This window comes from Mesocricetus auratus, unplaced genomic scaffold (genome assembly GCF_017639785.1).
Source record: "Mesocricetus auratus isolate SY011 unplaced genomic scaffold, BCM_Maur_2.0 Super-Scaffold_100022, whole genome shotgun sequence".
Classification (NCBI taxonomy): Eukaryota; Metazoa; Chordata; class Mammalia; order Rodentia; family Cricetidae; genus Mesocricetus; species Mesocricetus auratus.
In genome coordinates, this window is record NW_024429203.1 from 18,053,945 (window position 1) to 18,073,478 (window position 19,534).

Consider the following 19,534-nt stretch of genomic DNA (forward strand, 5'->3'; position numbering starts at 1 on the left):
TCATGGATCCAAGACTGACAGCTGGAAATCCAGCATAGGACTGATCCAGACCCCTTGAGTGTGGGTGTCAGTTAGGAGGCCTGGAAAATCTATGAGGGCTCTACTAGTAGAACCAGTATTTATCCCTAGTGTATGAATGAACTTTGGAAGCCCATTCCACATAGACAGATAATCTCTCAGCCTGGACACATGGGGCAGGGGAAATCCTAGGCCATGGCCCAAATGATGTGCTAGACTTTGATGATCCCCCATGGAAAGCTTCACCCTCCCTGGGGAGCAGAAGAGGCATAGGCTGGGGAGTTGTTAGGTGGCATGGGAGGAAGAGGGAACTGTGATTCATATTTAAAATAAGATTATTTCTAATTTAAATAAAAATAAATATCATTTCTTAAGGGACAAAAGAACAAAGAAACGAACAGATTTTGTTTAAGCCATCATAGTTAGCCTCAGCTGTCTACTTGACAAAATACCTAGAGTCACCAGGAAAGAAGAAATATCAAAAGATCTGATTGATTTATTACCATGTGTATGAGACTTTTTCTTAACATCTAATTGGATAAAACCAAGGCAAACACTTTCATAGTAAAGTTTGGCATTTTTCTTTTAAATAATACAAGCACTTAATTGAGCAAAGGAGAATGAAAGCATCCATCAGTTAGAGGTCTCCTTGGCTATACCACTGTTTTCAATCACAATTGATATTAATTTTTGAATGGTACTTATCATTAATCAGTAAATAATTTTCCAACCCATCTTTTCCCATGTCAATAAATGATACAAATATATGCTACAGTTAGAAAATATAAGTTAGGAGTCTCAACCTCAGGAACATAAGCAAGAAAAACTTCATAACTCTACATGAATAACAAAGGTGAATATAGAGTTGTAGGTGTTGGGAGGTTTGTGGCCTAGTTTTGAATCAGTATATGAGTGTTTGTTCAAAGGGTTTCCACCAGGCAAAGCCCACTGGAGATAGTCTTATTTCGCAAGGGCCAGTGAGCTTCAAGACAATGCAGAATGTTGTTGAAACCATGAGGGAGGCCTTCATGCTCTCTTCTCTCTCATAATATCGATGATACTCTTGGCAGTTTTTAGTGTAAGTTTGTCAGTCATGCATAGATGTGATAATTCCTGGAAACCCTATCTTTTCTCAAATATTTTCTCCTAAAATATCTTTGGGAATGGATGATTGCTAAGAAATACCAACTGTCACTCCAGATCCTTGGAACAGTTCTGATTCAGTGCTGACAGGATCAGAGGCAATAAAAGTTAATGGGCATGTGCAGTATTGCAAGATAACTGTATGCAAGCAGCTTATGGCATATCACCCCTATTCCTGTATATATTGCTTGTTAAGTTTTGATTGATACTGTTGTTGAAAATGTGTGCCAAAGTTTATCACCTTTTAGGTATTAAAGAAAAGATATACCTAGCTTAATATTTGGCTTAGCTAGCAAAATGATAAGTACTGTTTTGGGTTTAAAAGGTGTTTGATGTAAAAGATGAATAAAGACATATTTGACATATTTGCTTTTGCTGAAGGTTAAAATTGGAGGATAGACAAACATGTTTGCTAGTATGGAAAAACACCCTTGTTTTTAAGGCATAAAGACAGCTCAAGCTATTCCCGATGGCCTCTGCTAAGAAACTCATCTGGTTGTCAGACACAATTTCATTTCTTTGCACTGATGTCCCTTCCCCATCTCAGGACCTGCCTGCACTGGGACAGAGGCATGTAGGGAAATGAGGAATCAAACGACAGTGTAAAGAATGTTGCACAAATAACCATATAAAACTTTATCACTATCCTCCCTGGGGAGTAGATGGAGGGTGGGATGGTTGGTCAAGGGGGGACATGGGAAAATGGGAGGGAGAGGAAACTGGGATTGATATGTAAAATAGGATTACTTCTAAATTAAATGAAAATGTATTAAAATGCATAGTCATCTGTTCCTGTTAATCATAGCCACTGTAGTTTAAGATAGTATAAACACCTTTTGGGAAGGCCTACAATGGAACCTGTCCATTGCTTACATACACACTAATACAGTTTTATGTACTTTTCAAGTCTCAGAATTGGACATGTTTCTTTCAATTATTTAGTTTATGCAACTCAGAAAATTTTTTTAAATCATTTGGCAATTAATCAAGATAGCAAAAACTGTAAGACAAACAAAGGATATGGAATAAATTCATTTATTCCCAACTTAATGTAAGTAAGGCTTGCTTAAACTGAGCTGGATTCATATATGTAAATATAAACAACCACATAAAGACCTTTGAAAAAAATTTTAGCAGGTGTTGCAAATGCTTTCTGGGAAGCAGCTCTGGTTAGGACAGAGAGTAGCTCTTCTCCATGGGTATGAGGGTGAGAATCCACTTCTACCTTGGCTACAATTCTTCAAAATAAACATGTAGTAGCAATAATCTCACATCTACTGTTATTAAGTGCTGCTTGCAGAATGTGCTTTTCCAAATTCCAAACATTACATTCTATTGCTAAAGGAAATCATTCTTTGTTAAGAGGAAACATCTTTTTTAGTAACCTTTTAAAGGAAACTTTGACATCTTTATTTCTCAGGCTGTAGATCATGGGATTCAACATAGGAACAACAATGGTATAAAACACAGATGACAATTTCCCTTGGCCTAGGGAACTGACTGATGATGGCTTAAGGTACATGAAAGCTGTAGAACCAAAGAAAACAGCAACAGCCAAGATGTGGGAGCTGCAGGTGCTGAAAGCCTTGGATCTGCCCCCAGCAGATTGAATGTGGAGGATGCTGACAATGATGAAGATATAAGAGCTAAGGATGGTCACAGCTGGTACAATAATGTTAAATGCACTGAAGGACAGAGCTAGTACTTCATTGATAAAAGTACTAGAGCAAGAGAGCTCCAGTAATGGAAAAAGATCACAGAAGTAATGGTTTATTATATTACCTTTACAGAAAATCACTCTTAGAAGGAAGACAGTGTGAGCTGTGGCACTTAGCAAACCCATACCATATACCCCAGCTACCATCCACAAACAGACTTGAAAGGACATGGTTACATTATAAAGCAAAGGGTTAGAGATAGCCACATGCCGGTCATATGCCATTACAGCCAACATGTGACACTCTGCAACAGCAAAAGCACAGAAGAAGTAGAACTGAGCGATGCATTCTGGGTATTGGATGACATTCTTCTGTGTCACAAAGTTCACCAGCATTTTGGGAGTAATGACAGTGGACTGACAACAGTCAATAAGGGACAGACTGCTGAGTAAATAATACATGGGAGTGTGCAGCTGAGAACTAACCAGAATCAAGATGATCATGCCCAGGTTTCCCACAACTGTAACCAGATAGACTCCTAGAAAGATGAGGAATAGTGGCAACTGGAGCTCTGGGTTCTCGCTTAACCCAGAAAGGATGAATTCACCCACAGTAATATTATTTACTTCTTCCATTCTTTTTAGAAATTCTATGTGAGAAAGAATTTTATATAAAAGAAAAATTTGAGTATCCATTCTCATCACTCAATGAATTTGGAAACAGAATTCATATATTTTTATGAATCTCAAATCCTCTGCCATCTTGTTTTTAATCTAAGAAATCAGAGATTTTGCAAACCTATAGAAAGGAGACATAGAAAGAAATAATCATATAGATATTTACACACTTCTGAGTTTTGTCAATAGAGCTACTTTTTGGTACTTCTTTTGTATCACATGCAAACCATTCTAGCACATTTAATTAAGAATTTCAAGAATTTCTCATGACCTATTTGTGTCATATATGTTTTGATAGAAATGTTTTATTCATGGTAATATGAACATACTATTCACAATAGACCCATAGAAATAAATCAATGCGTTTTAAATTTTTTGATGTAATTAAAAAAATTTTAAACTGTCTTTTCTCATTTTTCATACCAATGTCAGTTCCTACTCCCTCCCCCTCCTGTTCTTCACAACTTCCCCCTACGCCAATCCATCCACTCCACAGAGAGGGTAATGCTTCCCATGAGGAGTCAATGAAGCCTGGCATATCTCTTTGAGATATACAGATAATGATAGAAAATGGAAATTTTTCTACTAAAAATATAAACAATGGAATTATCTACCATTTCTACACTTGAGATACTTAACTAGGGAAAACAGACCAAAATGGACTAAAAAGCCAGTATAAGTCAAGAAGATAAAACATTTATTAATACGTACATATAATAGAACATATAGAACATCCAGAGTTAGGTAAAAAGAGCTATTAAATGTCAGGGTAATGTTAGAAAACAGAAATCACAGGATATTGTAAGAAACTCACCAACAAACTCAGGTGAATTATCTTATAACTCTGTTTGGCCCTTGTTTTTCTTAGACCTAGCAGTTGTGATTGCTTACCACCCATAAAGGACAGCTGTAACAATTTTTACCAAATCTAAATCATGAGGAATAACTCCATAATAACAGGGTGATATTGTTAACTTGTGTTTGTTTGAAGCAATTGCTTATATGGTAAGTTTCTTATTTTTCTTACTACTTTTATTGAAAGGAGATCTTGTTTCTATTTTAGTGCTTCTCTCTACTATAGTAGACCTCTACTATAAATATTGAGAAGCATATAATGTGACAGAGTGTGTCTTCCAAATGGGGAGTGCTGGAAACTTAACACCTGATACTGTCTTCTGGAGAAGACAAACCATTATAGCAAGAATAGGATATATGGCAAACTTACTAATGCTGTCATGAGAACTAGTTAGTTACCTATCGTGGGCCTGCCTTTGGTCCTTTCTTTATAACATTTGCTTGAACTCCTTTGGTCCTTCAGACTTTACTGTATCACCACCCTACAAAAGAATCTTTCCTTGATATGGACTTTTGGTTTCCAACTTCTCAACCTTTAGAAACTTATGACAAGATAAATACAGTTCTGGTCACTATACATTATCTTTATGTGGTATTCTGTTACACTAAAAATAACACACCAAGATACATGACGTTTTATATCTTTGAGCTTATTCATTGACTTGTTTTACTATCTTCCTTGTCCTTTGCAAAGATGCTCCAGAAAATAGTAGTCTCCATCATAATAGCCCCCATCATCTGTTTATAAATTATGGTAGATCTAAACATGCTTGTGGACTTCTACCAGTTTCATTTATCTAAATTTCCCTGCATTGTAGTTCTAGAAAGCATGCTTAATTTGATTACCTTATTAACAGCTCTGCTTGTATCACATTAATGTTTGTATACCTTTGTCCTTGTTGCAGAATTTCTCCAAGCTTGCTTTGTTTCAGTTGTCTTAAGCTCCCATTATCATATTCATCTTATGAATAGATCACAGGCAAAATAACAAAAATGTTTAATGACGAAGAATTGTTTCATTACCAGTAAACTGAGATGCAAAGAACCACCTATATAATATTTGTGATTTCATTGGTTTATACTTTGTAAATTTTCTTCTTAATTCTAAATTGAAACAGCATTATATCAATAAATTGGATGATAGAAAATAAGTTGCTGTAGAATTTATTAGAAATTTTAATGAGTACTTATATGCTAATAATAATTTGATTACATTGTTAGGATATTAATGTGAACCAACATTAAAGCAAATTTAAAAGTATTAAGTATATACCTGTGGTCATCAGTATAGAGAGATAGAGAATAAAGATGATCTGCTATTCAGGATTCTACCCAATAGAAGGGCATAAGTAGCATACAAGACACAGGATTAAATTTGGTATTAAGAAGCATCTTGGAGGTCCACAGCAAAAATTATGACAGTTCTTACTCAAGGGATGGTATTGACAAATGCATTTTAGAAAATAAAATTTTCTGTCTTTATGGACCAGTATCATGTGACATGACATTACAGACAAGTACATCGAGTGTCCCCACAGTTACATGTTGCAATCTTCCTTTAAGCCTTACTCTGAAAACCTTATCTTATTAAACATAATGGTGCTGGTGCTAAGGGTAAGATTTGTGTTTTATTCAATAATTTTAACAAAACTTTTTATAAAAAATGAAAATCATTACTGTAAATCAACATTAGCCTTGCAAATGTGCATGTTAAACCCAAATGAAGAATTTTTATATTTTTAAACAAATTTTAATTTGAATATATTTGATCATATTCATCCCCTCACCCAAGTCCTTCCAGATCTCTCCCACTCCCTACCCAACTTTAAGTTCTTTCTCAATAAAACAACAACCTTTCCCAAACCAATCTTTCCCAAACCAAGAAAAGTGAAGTGAAACCATGTACTTCCAAATAAAATCACCAAACTGCAACTAAACAAAAGCTTACACACATACACATATATGAAATAAATAAACCAGCAAGCAAATAAATAAATAAATAAACCTCTGCAGTCCACTATATATTGGCCAACTACTCCTGAACATGAAGCCTGTCATGGAGTAATTGATATAAGCAGTGTCACTCTACCAAGAGAAAACTACATTCTGATCTAGAGAGAGTGAGGCTAGATCTATAATGGGCTTTTGAAACCTCAATGTCCTTCCCCAGTGACATAGGTCCACAAACAGTGCCACACCTCTAACAAAAATGTCACAACTCCTAATCTTTTCTAAATAGTTTACCAACCTGAATCCAAATATTTAAATAATGAGCTTATGAGGTTCATTCTTACTCAAATTATGACATCTATACAGTCCCACCTGGTGAGTCCTAAAATCTTAGACATCTGAGCAGCATTCAATGTGGACTTCTCATGTTTTCTGGTTTACATTTATACATATGTTTATATATAAATATATAATAAATGTGTATATGTATGTAACAATAATTTATGAAGAATTCAATAATTTAAGAGTAGTTGGAGGAGAAGAGGAGAAGTTGTGAAGGAGACAGGAAATGTTTGAAATGATGTGAAAATACAGAGCTTTATGTATGAAATTCCCCAAACAATTTTAAATTGTAACAAATATTAAAACAGTATTATCAATCCCATCCCAAAAAGGAAGTAAGCATCTTGGAATGAAACTGGATCTTGACAGGTCAAAATCACCCATGTCTATTAACAATAGAATATAGAAAAATTGTAGAATCTAAGATCTTTCAAGTTAAAGACTTAGATCTGGGCATAGCTCTTCTTCTTCCCAGATAGCAATAGGCTGGGTGCTTTTCTTATCCTTTAAACTAGAAGGAAAAATAGCATTTTTAATCCTGTGAAGAACAGATTACACAGAATTACCTGTTGAGCCAATGTTTCTAAAAGCAGGATCACAAAATTGCTTGTTGTACAAGGGTTGGTTGCTATAAACATTTTTTATGCAGGCATAGACAACAAGAGATTAGTTACCTCCCTCTAGAGTCTTATCCCTCAAGTTTCATCCCTGGGGAAATCAACAACCAGAATTAATATATATTCCCCAGTGGTTTTCACTTGTGTAATGTAGTCCAGTGATAGGATTCCTAGTTCCTTTTAAAGATTTAATAAAAGTATCTAAGAAGCACTAAAATATTCCTGAAACTTTTAAGATATACAATAAAGGGCTTTGAAAAATGGTTTCCTCAAAAGAAAAAAAGAAAATAAAAACCAGGAAAAGGAACTAAAAGAATTTGAACTTTGTAACTCATTGACATGTACCAAATGGTCTTAGATAGGAAGAGGGAGTTGAAAAAACCTTTTACTTGGAAAATCTATGCAAAATTTTAATGAAATCAGCTTTGTGTCCACTCAACTTATAATCATTTATATATTTTAAATGATATACAAGAAGTGTCAAAGAAGACTAATAATGAAAATCTAGGAGGAGACATGGGGCCTCTGGTGCCAGTTAAGACAGATGCCATCAAGACCTACTTGGTCTTTGCAAAAAAAAACCAAACAAACTGATAACATCCCAAGAGGAGAAATAGGAGTTCATTCCTTAGTGTTTTCATGTACAATAATAAGAATTTAATTGTAAAAGACGAATAAAATGTATTTTGTATGCTCTCTGCTAGATAAAAAATTAAAACATAAAAATATCCACAAGGAAATAATTTCCATTGAAGATAACAAGTAGAACAATTGTCTCTCTCATTACTTTAGTGTATTTGCTCTGGAACTTTCAATTGGGCAATCAGAAACCTCAACATCTATCAAAAATAAACAGTGCTTTCAGACCTATTTACTCTTTTCCTTGCCCTTCAAAATATTCTTAATTTCTTGTGGGTAGGTACTATCTTATAGCTTATTCTCTGTTACCTACTTTCTTAGAAAGAATAGGGTATAAATTTGTGAATTCTAAATTATTGTTTCAGTCAATATAGACTAACACTGTGAGATTTGTTTGTTAGTCCAATTAATAAAGAAGGTCAACTACATAAAATATTGATACAGCCGGGCGCAGGTGGCATATGCCTTTAATCCCAGTACTCGGGAGACAGAGGCAGGCTGATCGCTGTGAGTTCAAGGCCAGCCTGGTCTACACAGGGAGTTCCAGGACAGCCTCCAAAACAATACAGAGAAACCATGTCTCGAAAAACCAAAAAAATATTAAGACAACTAAATCAAAGTGCATAAATACATTTAATCATCTGTTAACATGAATGAGCAATGTCCAAAAAGAGCCAGGAAAATAACATAAATAACACCGCCATGAACAGAAACAGGAGTTCTATGGTCCCCTTCTTTTTAAAGATATTTTGCAAGAAGAGACCCACAGCTAAGCACTGAGCCAAACTACCAGAATCCATTTGTAGAGAGGGAGGAGTGATGAATAAAGGGATCAATACCAGACTGGAGAAACCCATAGAAACAGCTGTCCTGAACAAGGTGGAGCTCATAGACCCTAGACAGACAGCTGGGAAACCAGCATAAGACTGAAACAGTCTCCCTGAACGTGGGTGTCAGTGAGGAGTCCTGGGTCGTCTATAGGGCCTCTGGTAGTGGAACAGTATTTCTCCTAAGTGTACAAATGGACTTTCGGAGCCCATTCCACATAGAGGGATAGTCTCTCTGCCTAGACACAGGAGGGATGGCCTAGCCCCTGCTCCAAATGATGTGACAGACTTTGATGATCCCCCATGAAAGTCCTCACCCTTCCAGGGGAGCAGAAGAGGGATAGCATGGGGTTCTGGTAGGGGGCATGGGACAATGAGAGGGAGAGGGAACTGGGATTGATATGTAAAATAAGAATACTTCTAACTTAAATAAAAAAAGACAAATGAAAACAAAAAGGTATTTTGCAATCCTGGAAATATTAGTAGTGGAAAGAAATATCACATAGTAATTTACACATTTTTACCTATGCTTTAAGATTCTTGTCCTGTCCCTCACAACTTGTGATTTAGTGTTCCAAAAACATCTTGTGTTTTGTTCATAATTTTCTCTCCTTTGATACAAAAAATGATTTTTGTGATAAAATACAAACAGTATCCACAAGGAAAGAATTTCCACTTAAGAAAATGAACAGTACAATTTTCAGTGTCATCACTTTAGTTCAGTTATCCTAGATTTTTAGGTATACATTCAGTGTACTCTCTGTTATATTTTTAAAAAAGTAAAATATGAACATACCCATGAGGAAAGAATTTCCACTGAAAATAACAAATAGAATAATCAGAATAGAGAAGTCAAAAAACTAAATGAAATTTAGGTGCATAAATATAATAAATATAACAGTCTACAGAAAGCACAAAATATGCTAAAGTATCTACTAGAAATAACAATACGGGCTGGAGATCAAAAGATCTCGATTGAATTATCACCAACTTTACACACACTATGAAAACTTTCCTTTTTCTTGGGTCTGCGGTGTAACAGAACCAGGCATGACATCTATACTTGTATCATTTGTTTTATTTAAGGTTGCTTTGCTATGTGGGATTGTACTTCCCTTTGAATTTTATGATTGTTTTATGTTTCTGTAACAAATGTCATGGGGATTGGTACCACATTAAATCTGTAAATAACTTTTGGTAGGATGCTCAGCCACATAATTAACTTTAGCCATTCATGACCATGGAGGGTCTTCCAACATGTAATGACGTCTTTGATTTATTTCCTCATAGATTTAAATAGTTCACTATAGATAACTTTCACTTTCCGTGGTGGGGGTTGCTGCTTGATTTCTTTCTTTTCTTTTTTCTTTCTGTTTTTTTTTTATTTTGAGCTTATGGTGAATGGGATTCTTTCCATAATTTCTTCTTCAGTGTGCTTGTTATTTGTATATCAAAGTGTCCTACATTGTGTTATTTAGTTTTGTATCCTGAAACTTTAGTTACATTGTTCATCAATTCTAGGGATTTTCTGATGGAGTCTTTAGGATATTTTATGTATAATATGATACAATCTTAAAACAAAATTAATTTTATTTCTTTCTTAATTACTCCAGCTAAGATCTGAAGGAATACATTGAAAATACTGGAGACAATAGATTGCCTTGTATTCTAAATTTTTTCTATTTTCGGTTATTTTAAAAGTATATTTTAAAGAATTTCATACTAGAGTACTCTATTAACATCATTTCTTACATTCCCTCTCCACACACTAACTCCTCCTATAAAACACACTTCCTCTATAAGGCATCGAATATGCACACACATATGCATATATTACATACATATGTATGTATGTACTATTTATATATGCATGAATGCATGTAGGCATGTGTGTATGTTTATACATATACATAGAACATATTTGATGTTGGGAAAATGTAGTGTCCTATTTATATGTGCTTACAGTAGACTGCTTTTTGTGGGTAAACTATCAGGTAAATAATCCCTGAAGAAAAATTATTCTTTATGACTCAGTAGTCAACTAGTCACTAATTATCTGTAACATTTCATCTAGGCATGAGGCCTTGAGATATTTCCCTCATGCTTGTTGGCATATAAAATAGTGTTGTCATTTGCAATTCTTGTTTAGGCCACATACTGCTGAGATTTCAAAGGTGCATCTTAAATGTCACGTGTAAACACATTACTTTACAGACAACATCCTGGAATGCTGGCTTTTGCATTCTTTCTTTTCCCGCCTTCCTCAATAGTCTTTGAGGAATATATAATATACATGAAACAGCAATCATCGAAAAATGTCATGAATTTTAAGGAGAATGGGTAGGAGTGTGTGGGAGGATTGTGATAGAGAAAAGGAGAGGGAAAATGTTGTAATAAAATTGAAATCTCAAAAATAATTTAGAAAAAGAGAAGGTATGACATTATGGGAAATTAATGAAGGTAATGATTCAAAGAATTTTTTTAAAATATTAGTATGACCTGATATCAAAACAGATTTAAACTGTTAAGCACACAATTTTCTATTGGTCATTAGCATAGACAGATAAATATAAATTGGCTGCCTTTTGAAATGCTGGGAAAACATAACAACATGGACATATATACGTGTGTGTGTGTGTGTGTGTGTGTGTGTTTAGGAAATTTATTGTAGAACACAACACATTGATTCTGGTACATAAATCTGCATGTGGAGCAATCAATGAAGTCTACTTAGGAAATTATAAAGGAAGAACACATACATATATGCAGGTAAGTACAATTAATGAAAAGATGAAAAAGAGCAAGGCGAGATATACGGAGGCTTTGGAGGGAGAAAAGTAAAGAAGTGTAGTAAGCACGTTATAATCTGTAAAAAACCAACTATTTTCTTTTAAATTAAAAGCAAATCTTTTCTTTGCTGCAAATATGTATAACAGACATTGAAAGGAAATTACATTAAATAGAACCAAAACATAATTTAGCATCTCCTTTTAAACTTTATCACTGTATCCTGTTTCAGCATCCATTGGAAATGATTGTTTTATCAACACTTAGCTCTATCATACATTTATTTTTTAGTATAAATTATGTAGCACTTTTTCTTACACTAAATTTTATACACAAAATTACATAATACCTTTAATATGTGAATAAAATACTCAACAAGCTAAATGATCAGCTTCAAAATGACTGCAAATTGTCAAATCTTGACTGAAAATGAGTAAACATGGAGGCATTTTTCTTGATAGTCTACTGAGGTAGAGAGTGGAATGCATGGAGAAGCTGTGATCATACATGCATATACAACCTAGAAAGAAAGTAACTGTAGACAGATTCACACATCTCTGTTGAATGCGATATAGAAAAAGCAGGGTAGTATGAGATTTTAAAAGATAAGAATTTCTATCTAAACATAACCCTTATTCTGAGTGTTTAGTATTTATCATTCCTTTACTCTGTATTTTAAAAACAAAAACAAAAAGGCATTGTGAAAGATGTCAGGGGCAAAAGAGATATAGCAGGGTGAGACTGTTTCAGAAAATCCTGCAGTCAATCTTGACACAATTTTTAATACCCTCTTTACTTGGCCCGGCCTTGTAGACCTGACACAAGGACTACAGCTGTTACTGCTGTTATTGTTTTGAAAAGATGCCATAAATTATGTTTGAAAAAGCCATAAGAATTAATTTGTTTACCTAAACTCACTCTCTCTCTCTCTCTCTCTCTCTCTCTCTCTCCTCCCTCCCCCTCTCTCTCTGTCTTCCTCTCTCTCTCTTTTTTCTCTCTCTCACTCACTCAAACACACACACACAAAGCTCTCAAAATATTATATGTTATTGCTATTGCCTTTCATTTCTTCCCAAATGGAAGGTGAGTCTCTCTTTTTGAAGGCAACACAGGATTCTGACACAGGATTTGAATGAATGCAACTGGACTGAACCTTGAAGTCTAATAGCTGAAGATTAACTTTGATAGTATTGAAACATGCTATCCAAGTTTCCAAGGGAGCAAAACAACTAATAATTCTATGCAGTTATGACACCCATGGAACACACTAATAGACAGCAATGCAAGCCATCCCTAAAGGTACAATAGTAGTTTACAGCATGACAGTAAACAATTCCTTTTGCATTGTTATTTAAGACTGCTCAATAGGAGGAAATTCATGCCTGGTTCTATAAACATGGGAAATTATGAGTTACTGATGAGGCCATGGAACCTAGAGGAGAATATAAGAGTGTGACTTTTACAAACCAGTATAATCTCTAACTGAATATTAGTAGTGATCATATCATCACCCACAGATATGTGTAACTTTAGACAGCATAAAAGAAACATTACATACATCCATGGCTGTCAAAATAGAGGGAACAACTGAAGATGGGGTGAACAGCCACAAGCAATCCATCTATGGTACTATGCCTCCCCTTTGGGAAAAGGGAACATTTTGGAAGAATAGATAAGAATATTCTAAGAGCCAGAGAACAATGAAGTCTTTGAGGGTATTTTGTCTTCTATGTAGGACTAACAAGAGCCTAAAATGATACCTGTTGACATATCAATGTGGAAGGGGGAAATTACAGGGATAACACTCCTAAATGAAGAGGTATAGTCAATTACTTTTTTCTGGGAACATAATCAGTCTTCCTATGCATGAGCTTTCCAATATATAATCCTCATACATAAATACATAAGATATTCATTATTTCATATATATATTATAGAGATGGGGTAATGATGGAATTACAGAACTTACACATAAAATTCTCAAAAAAGGATTAAAAGTAAAAGTATCACTTTTGATGAAACTTATTACTTTTAAAGTAATTTTTATCAAATATGATAAAAATATAACACAATGAGTTTTCTTTTATAGATATATGTGTCCATTATAACTACTATCAGCATAAATTGTTGACTCTATGAAACAGATTATATGAGTATAGAAAATTGAATTTGAAATTATAACTGTTAAAATTACCAAACTGTCCTAGAAAATCTTATAACATTGATAGGCAGATTAAAATAGGGTCAACTCAAATTCTGTGATTGTGGGTCACTGCTCTAATACATAATCCTTATGTTACGTCTGCTTACATGAATTTTTTTCTTATTTTCTTCAAGGCCACAGTGACATCCTTATTTCGCAGACAATAGATCAAGGGGTTCAGCATGGGTACAACAATGGTATAAAACACAGAGGATATTTTTCCTTGGTCCATGGAGTTGACTGATGATGGTTGCAGATACATGAACGCTAAAGATCCAAAGAAAACAACAACAGCCAAGATATGAGAACTGCACGTACCGAAGGCTTTGGACCTGCCCTCTGTGGAGTTAATGAGGAGGATGCTAGCGATAATAAAGATGTAGGAAGTAATAATGGTAAGGAGTGGGACACAGATGTTTAAGGTACCAAAAAATAGAATTAACAATTCATTTGCATAGGTATTAGAGTATGCAAGCTTCAAGAGGGGAAGAAGATCACAGAAATAGTGGTTGATCACATCTAATTTGCAGAACTGAATCCTCATCATGAAACCTGTATGAACTGATGCACAGAACACAGCAAAAATGAACACTCCTAAAATCAGTGAACTGTAAATCTGATAGGTCATGGTTACACTGTAAAGCAGGGGGTTACAGATGGCAACATAGCGGTCATATGCCATTACAGCTAATGTGTAACACTCTGCAATGCCAAAACTGATGAAGAAATAGAGCTGAGTCATGCATGCAGGATAGGAGATGAGATTGGTCTCTGTCAATAAGCTCACCAGCATTTTAGGAATGACAACTGTGGACTGACAGAAGTCAATGAAGGACAGACTGCTGAGGAAATAATACATGGGGTTGTGCAGGTGGGAACTTAGCACAATTAATGTGATCATGCCCAGATTGCCTGCTACAGTGACCACATAGATTCCTATGAAGAGGAGGAAAAGGGGCATTTGGAGTTCTGGCTTCTCTGAGAGCCCAGCCAAGAAGAACTCAGTCACTGTGCAGTGGTTTCTTGCTGTCATGTTCTTCATCCAGATCCTGAAGCAATGAAAGAATTGTAAGATTGTCAGAGTGACATTCTCCTTATAAGAGTGTCATAAAGCACTTTTACTGTGTTGTCTGGTAAATATGTATTTCCTTTTATATCCACTCTAAATATATGGTAGAATGGGGTGATTCTCCCTAATCATCCCTAATCCCTTTTCTATAACATGCTCAGGATGTTGCGATTTGTGAAGTGCACACTTGCTTCTTGGGCTATATGTAGCATTAACCAAATGACAAGGTGAAATTATTTGCCTATTTCCCCAGTAATACAATTCTGCCACATTGCAGGCTTTTAAAAGTACTTCTAGGAATAAGTGAATAATTATATGAGTGATGGTGATATTTAGCTAATTCTGTCTGGCATAAGACAATGATTGCCCCTGATCTTAATCCTAAATGACATGTGTGAATATGTGAGGCAAATAAGCTCACCTTATATCTGCTATAATTCTCAATATCAACTATTATTTGCCATTTAAAAACAGCACTAACAGCATGTAACCAACATTCTACAGTTACTGTTTAGAAGGTAAAATCTATTCCTCACTGGCAGCAATACCTTTGAGTCTGGTCTGCATCTCTTGTCAGTGTCTTCCAGAACTCACTTAGTTTATACCTCTGAAGATTCAATTTCCTATCCACAACTGATGGGAGACACTGTACTCAGTTTAACATCTTCAAGTACTGTGTGTCAGCAAAACAACATTCTCTAAGGACTCTCACTGTTCTAGAAATATGCTCATGAGAAAATAAGCAATTATCAGTACTAATTCCCCATCTTCCTAGTTATTCTTCAAATGGATACCTGTTATTTCTAAACTTGTGCATCATAATAAAGATTTTGAGTGTGTGGATCACCAAAGAGCTCTGTTAAAATGCTCACTTTGATCCAGTAGATGTGGATGGGTGCAAGATTTTACATATTTTTTTAGGATCCTCTAGCTAACCTAACAACCAGAGCTCACACTGGGATAACCAGGGTTTGGAAGAACAATATCTTTCTGGATTAGTTTTATCTTATTGATTATAAGTTTAATGATGTTAAATAATAAATCTATTCAGTGCTTGGCAGATTATGTGAATATTACTAACAGTTTCTCCAAGGATAAAAATTTTCTTCTTTTGCTCCTAATCTAAAGAATCCCAGAACAATAGAATGGTCTCAGTGAAGGCAATGGGGGTGGGCAACACTGGGGCTATACAAACAGATGAGATATTTTCTGACTAAATGGTAACCAGAGCATTTCAAATGTTTGAACTATTAAGATGGTTTATAAGACTACCTAAGTGTGTTCTATGCTAGCAAGCTTATTTTGTTTTATGTAATTTGTCCTTTATTGTCTCTTCTATAAGCAGTAAATATATCAACTACTCAGATTAATGGAGATCATATAAAATATAGTTAAAACATGATGCCATTCATTAGTACATAACAGGTTTATATTCTAAATTCAAAATATCTTTGGTGATAATTTGCATATAAAAGATTTATAGGGTACAGATATACAATGCCGTACCATTCAGCGAAATGTACTAATGTACATATTTAGTGACAATAGTAACTTATGTGAGATATGGAAAATTTTGTCAATTTCAGAAAGAATTCTCAAAATATTATATAAATAATAGTTCATAGAATTGAAAGTTAGCAAGTAACAGTTTATTGCATGTATAGTAGCCATCATCAAGTGTTGTGCATTTCCCACATCTAAGAAGTTTTAGACTCTTGTTTTACATTTACTTTTTATTTCTTTTTATTGGTATCCAATTTATATATGTGTGTGTGTGTGTGTGTGTGTGTGCATGTGTGAGTGTTATTTGAGTTTAGTGTGTTATTTCCATCCATGCACAACATATTGATTGACATTAGAATTCTGTTAAGTTCAGACCCACAGAGACCATGAATAATTAGGAATTTGCTGAGACAATAAGTTCCAACTATATGCTGTGCTAAATTTGACACATGGCATATTTTTTTATCACTTGGGACAATATCTAGAGCTGTGGCTACTTTGCTTATCTCTCTGCCCTTCACCTTAGGACCAGGACAAACCTCAACGTGGAGGATCAGAATGCCTGTGACCCTCCATGCGCTGCCTTGCAGCCCGACCTCCTTAGCCTCTGGCCCCAGGTCACCCCAGGGATACCTCAATTTTCACTGCTCAGCCAGGTCTCTGCCAGGGACTATGTCCCTGGATGGTGGGACAGGCTGAGAAGCGCACCAGAGCCATGACCTGAAACCCTGAGGACCACTGTTAGGGCCTCTGGGCGACTGGCAAGTGTTCCATGGAACTCAAAGTATGGGTGGATGGGGTTCAGAAGATTGTTTCTGTGGTCACCTAAGTCAACTAGCCAGGAGGTTGTAATAGACTTTGCCCAAGCTATTGGTCAAACTGGAAGGTACACCCTTATAGAAAATGGAGAGATAGTGAAAGGCACTTGGCTCCACATGAAAACCCCATCGTATCCTTAAACAAGTGGGGGGAAGTATGCTAGCAATGTACACCTCCCATTTCATCAGACTGGCCATCACTCAGCGAGCGACCCAACTCAGACAGTGTGGCCCAGATTCCTGAAATAACTTTGTACCAACAGAGCCTGTCCACCTTAGCCAAACTGCGGCCTCAGGTAGACAAGTCAATCAAAAGGAGAGAACCTAAAAGAAAATGCCTGAACTTCACAGGAAGTGCCAAGGTGCTGATGGACATTTCTGGAAAAGGTAAAGAGAGTTCAGGCAGTAGGTGCTGAGTAACTGCAGAACCACATCACAGATGCTGAGGAGGCTGATCGGGCTCCAGACGGATCAGCTACAGGCCATCGAGCAGCAGCTGGAGTCCAATGACATAAAAATACGATTCTGGGAGCAAAAGTACAATTCTAGTCCAAAAGAGGAAACTGTCCACCTAGAGCAGAAGATCAAAAGGAATGACTGTGGAGATCGAGGAGGAGGAATTTGGGGAAATGCACCACACATCGAAGAAGAAAATGAAAAGCAGCTGCAGGACCAGCTTGAGGAGATATGGCACAAAGTCACGGACGGTAACAGCACTATGGAAAGTGGTCTTGAAGCAGAAAAAACCATATCGGGAAGTTTAAGAGGCACAAGTCAACTAGGAAGAGGTGAAAGGAAAGGTGGAAAAGTTCAAGGGGCTAATGAACCTCCAAGGGCAGCAGAGTCTGAGAAGTAGCATGGACTCTGGGGCGGGATACCAATCAGTTATAGGACAAGGAATGAACCTGAGCAGTTGACCAAAGAGCTTTGGCAAGCCAATCTCCAAGAGTTAATCCAGTAGACAAGGACAAAGGTCACCCTGCTGCCAAGTGAGCCCACTGAAATAGTGACATCCCAGGCAGACATGGAGATAAGACGTCATTCCATTCTGGGTTCCTGAAGCAATCTGGTTATTCATGAAGGCACCCAACATCTCTGGATTTATTAATGAAGGCACCTATGTATAGCATTGTCCTCACAGGAATGTTCCAACCAAGGTGCTAAGGAGAGTAAAATCCTCCAGTCTGTGTCGACTGAAGAAAAGGTCTGTTCCCAAGCCACTGGATCCTCTCCCAATCACAAACCACTTGGAGCCCTGTGCACTAATGCTGAACACGGATTCTATTCACAACTCACAGTTTTGACCCTTTGTTCAGAGCTGAAATGAAAAGATTTCGTTTTTATTTGTAACATTATGACAGAACTAGAAAGGCATTAATCTATGTTTATACATGAATAAACCCTGAATTAAGAGTAAAGTTATGCACTCTTTAATTTATTCTATGCAACTGATTGATGCATGTTTAGTATTTTATTAATACTTACTCTGTGACTTAATTCTGACTATGCATATTGGCAGACTCCCTACAAGCTTTGCTCATGAACAGTCACACAGCCTCATAGGGTGCCTCACCAGCAAGACTGATTCCAACAGAGTCCATCCTGAATCCTATCCTTACCCTTGCCTATGTGAGACAATTCAAATTTCTTTCTGTTCTGAAAGTTAATAATTTCTATATAGCATTTCCAAACATAAATTACTATATGCCATCACAGAAATATCTTTGATGGGATAAATGGTTCATGTAAAATGTTTGTGATCATAGACTCTCAGTGATGCAACTGATTGTTGTGCATAGGTTTCCTGATACACACTGAGGTCTTCCTGACATGCCACCACCTCCCATGGATCCTTGTGGTGACATATATGAGATGGAGAGATCCCCAAATAATGGGTTGCTGTACTTTGGAAATCACGGGATACAGTTTAGCACAAACCACTTCCTCTGTGTAGTTCATGACATGCACAACAGGGGTAGGAGGTGCTTGCTACGATTTAAAACATGGAGTGTATTCTCTAGTCATGGTATTAAAAGTAGACAACATTGCAGTTGGATTTTTTTAACCAAGGAAATAAAGTTAAATTCATATTATGACTTTATTTTTAAGTTTGACTTTATAGGGTATGTCTCCATTTATATTTATATGATTTTGTCTATTAAGTCAAAAAAGAATCAATACGTTTCTCATGAACTCTGAAATAGCTACATTCATAAGTAATATTTAGATATGCTGTCAAATGCCTTACAGCAATTTACCTTCTATCTGATACATTTGGCACAATGTAACTGAGACTTTAACCTAAAACTTAAAGTAGATTTTAATTCTAATGAGAATAATTCTCTGTGTTACTTATATGCAATAATATAAAAGTTGACTAATATAGCAATGTCATGATAACAGTAAAGACAACTCTGAATATTTGAAC

General features: G+C 35.9%; 2 protein-coding genes and 1 pseudogene across 2 annotated transcripts; 1 reads left to right on the forward strand and 2 right to left on the reverse strand.

Moving 5' to 3' along the window:
* Positions 1 to 2,509: 2,509 nt before the first annotated feature.
* Positions 2,510 to 3,457, reverse strand: LOC101837413 (olfactory receptor 150-like). The gene has a single exon (XM_005069371.2). The coding sequence runs from the start codon at positions 3,452 to 3,454 to the stop codon at positions 2,510 to 2,512; it is 945 nt and encodes a 314-aa protein (XP_005069428.1). The 5' UTR covers positions 3,455 to 3,457.
* A 10,362-nt stretch (positions 3,458 to 13,819) lies between these two features.
* Positions 13,820 to 14,758, reverse strand: LOC101837677 (olfactory receptor 1537-like). Its single transcript, XM_013112871.2, has one exon. The coding sequence runs from the start codon at positions 14,756 to 14,758 to the stop codon at positions 13,820 to 13,822; it is 939 nt and encodes a 312-aa protein (XP_012968325.2).
* A 2,302-nt stretch (positions 14,759 to 17,060) lies between these two features.
* LOC101842779 lies at positions 17,061 to 18,270 on the forward strand (annotated as a pseudogene).
* Positions 18,271 to 19,534: the final 1,264 nt, after the last annotated feature.

Excerpts from the sequence above, each read along its gene's own strand:
- LOC101837413 (XM_005069371.2), bottom strand. The coding sequence starts at position 3,454 with ATGGAAGAAGTAAATAATATTACTGTGGGTGAATTCATCCTTTCTGGG.
- LOC101837677 (XM_013112871.2), bottom strand. The coding sequence starts at position 14,758 with ATGAAGAACATGACAGCAAGAAACCACTGCACAGTGACTGAGTTCTTC.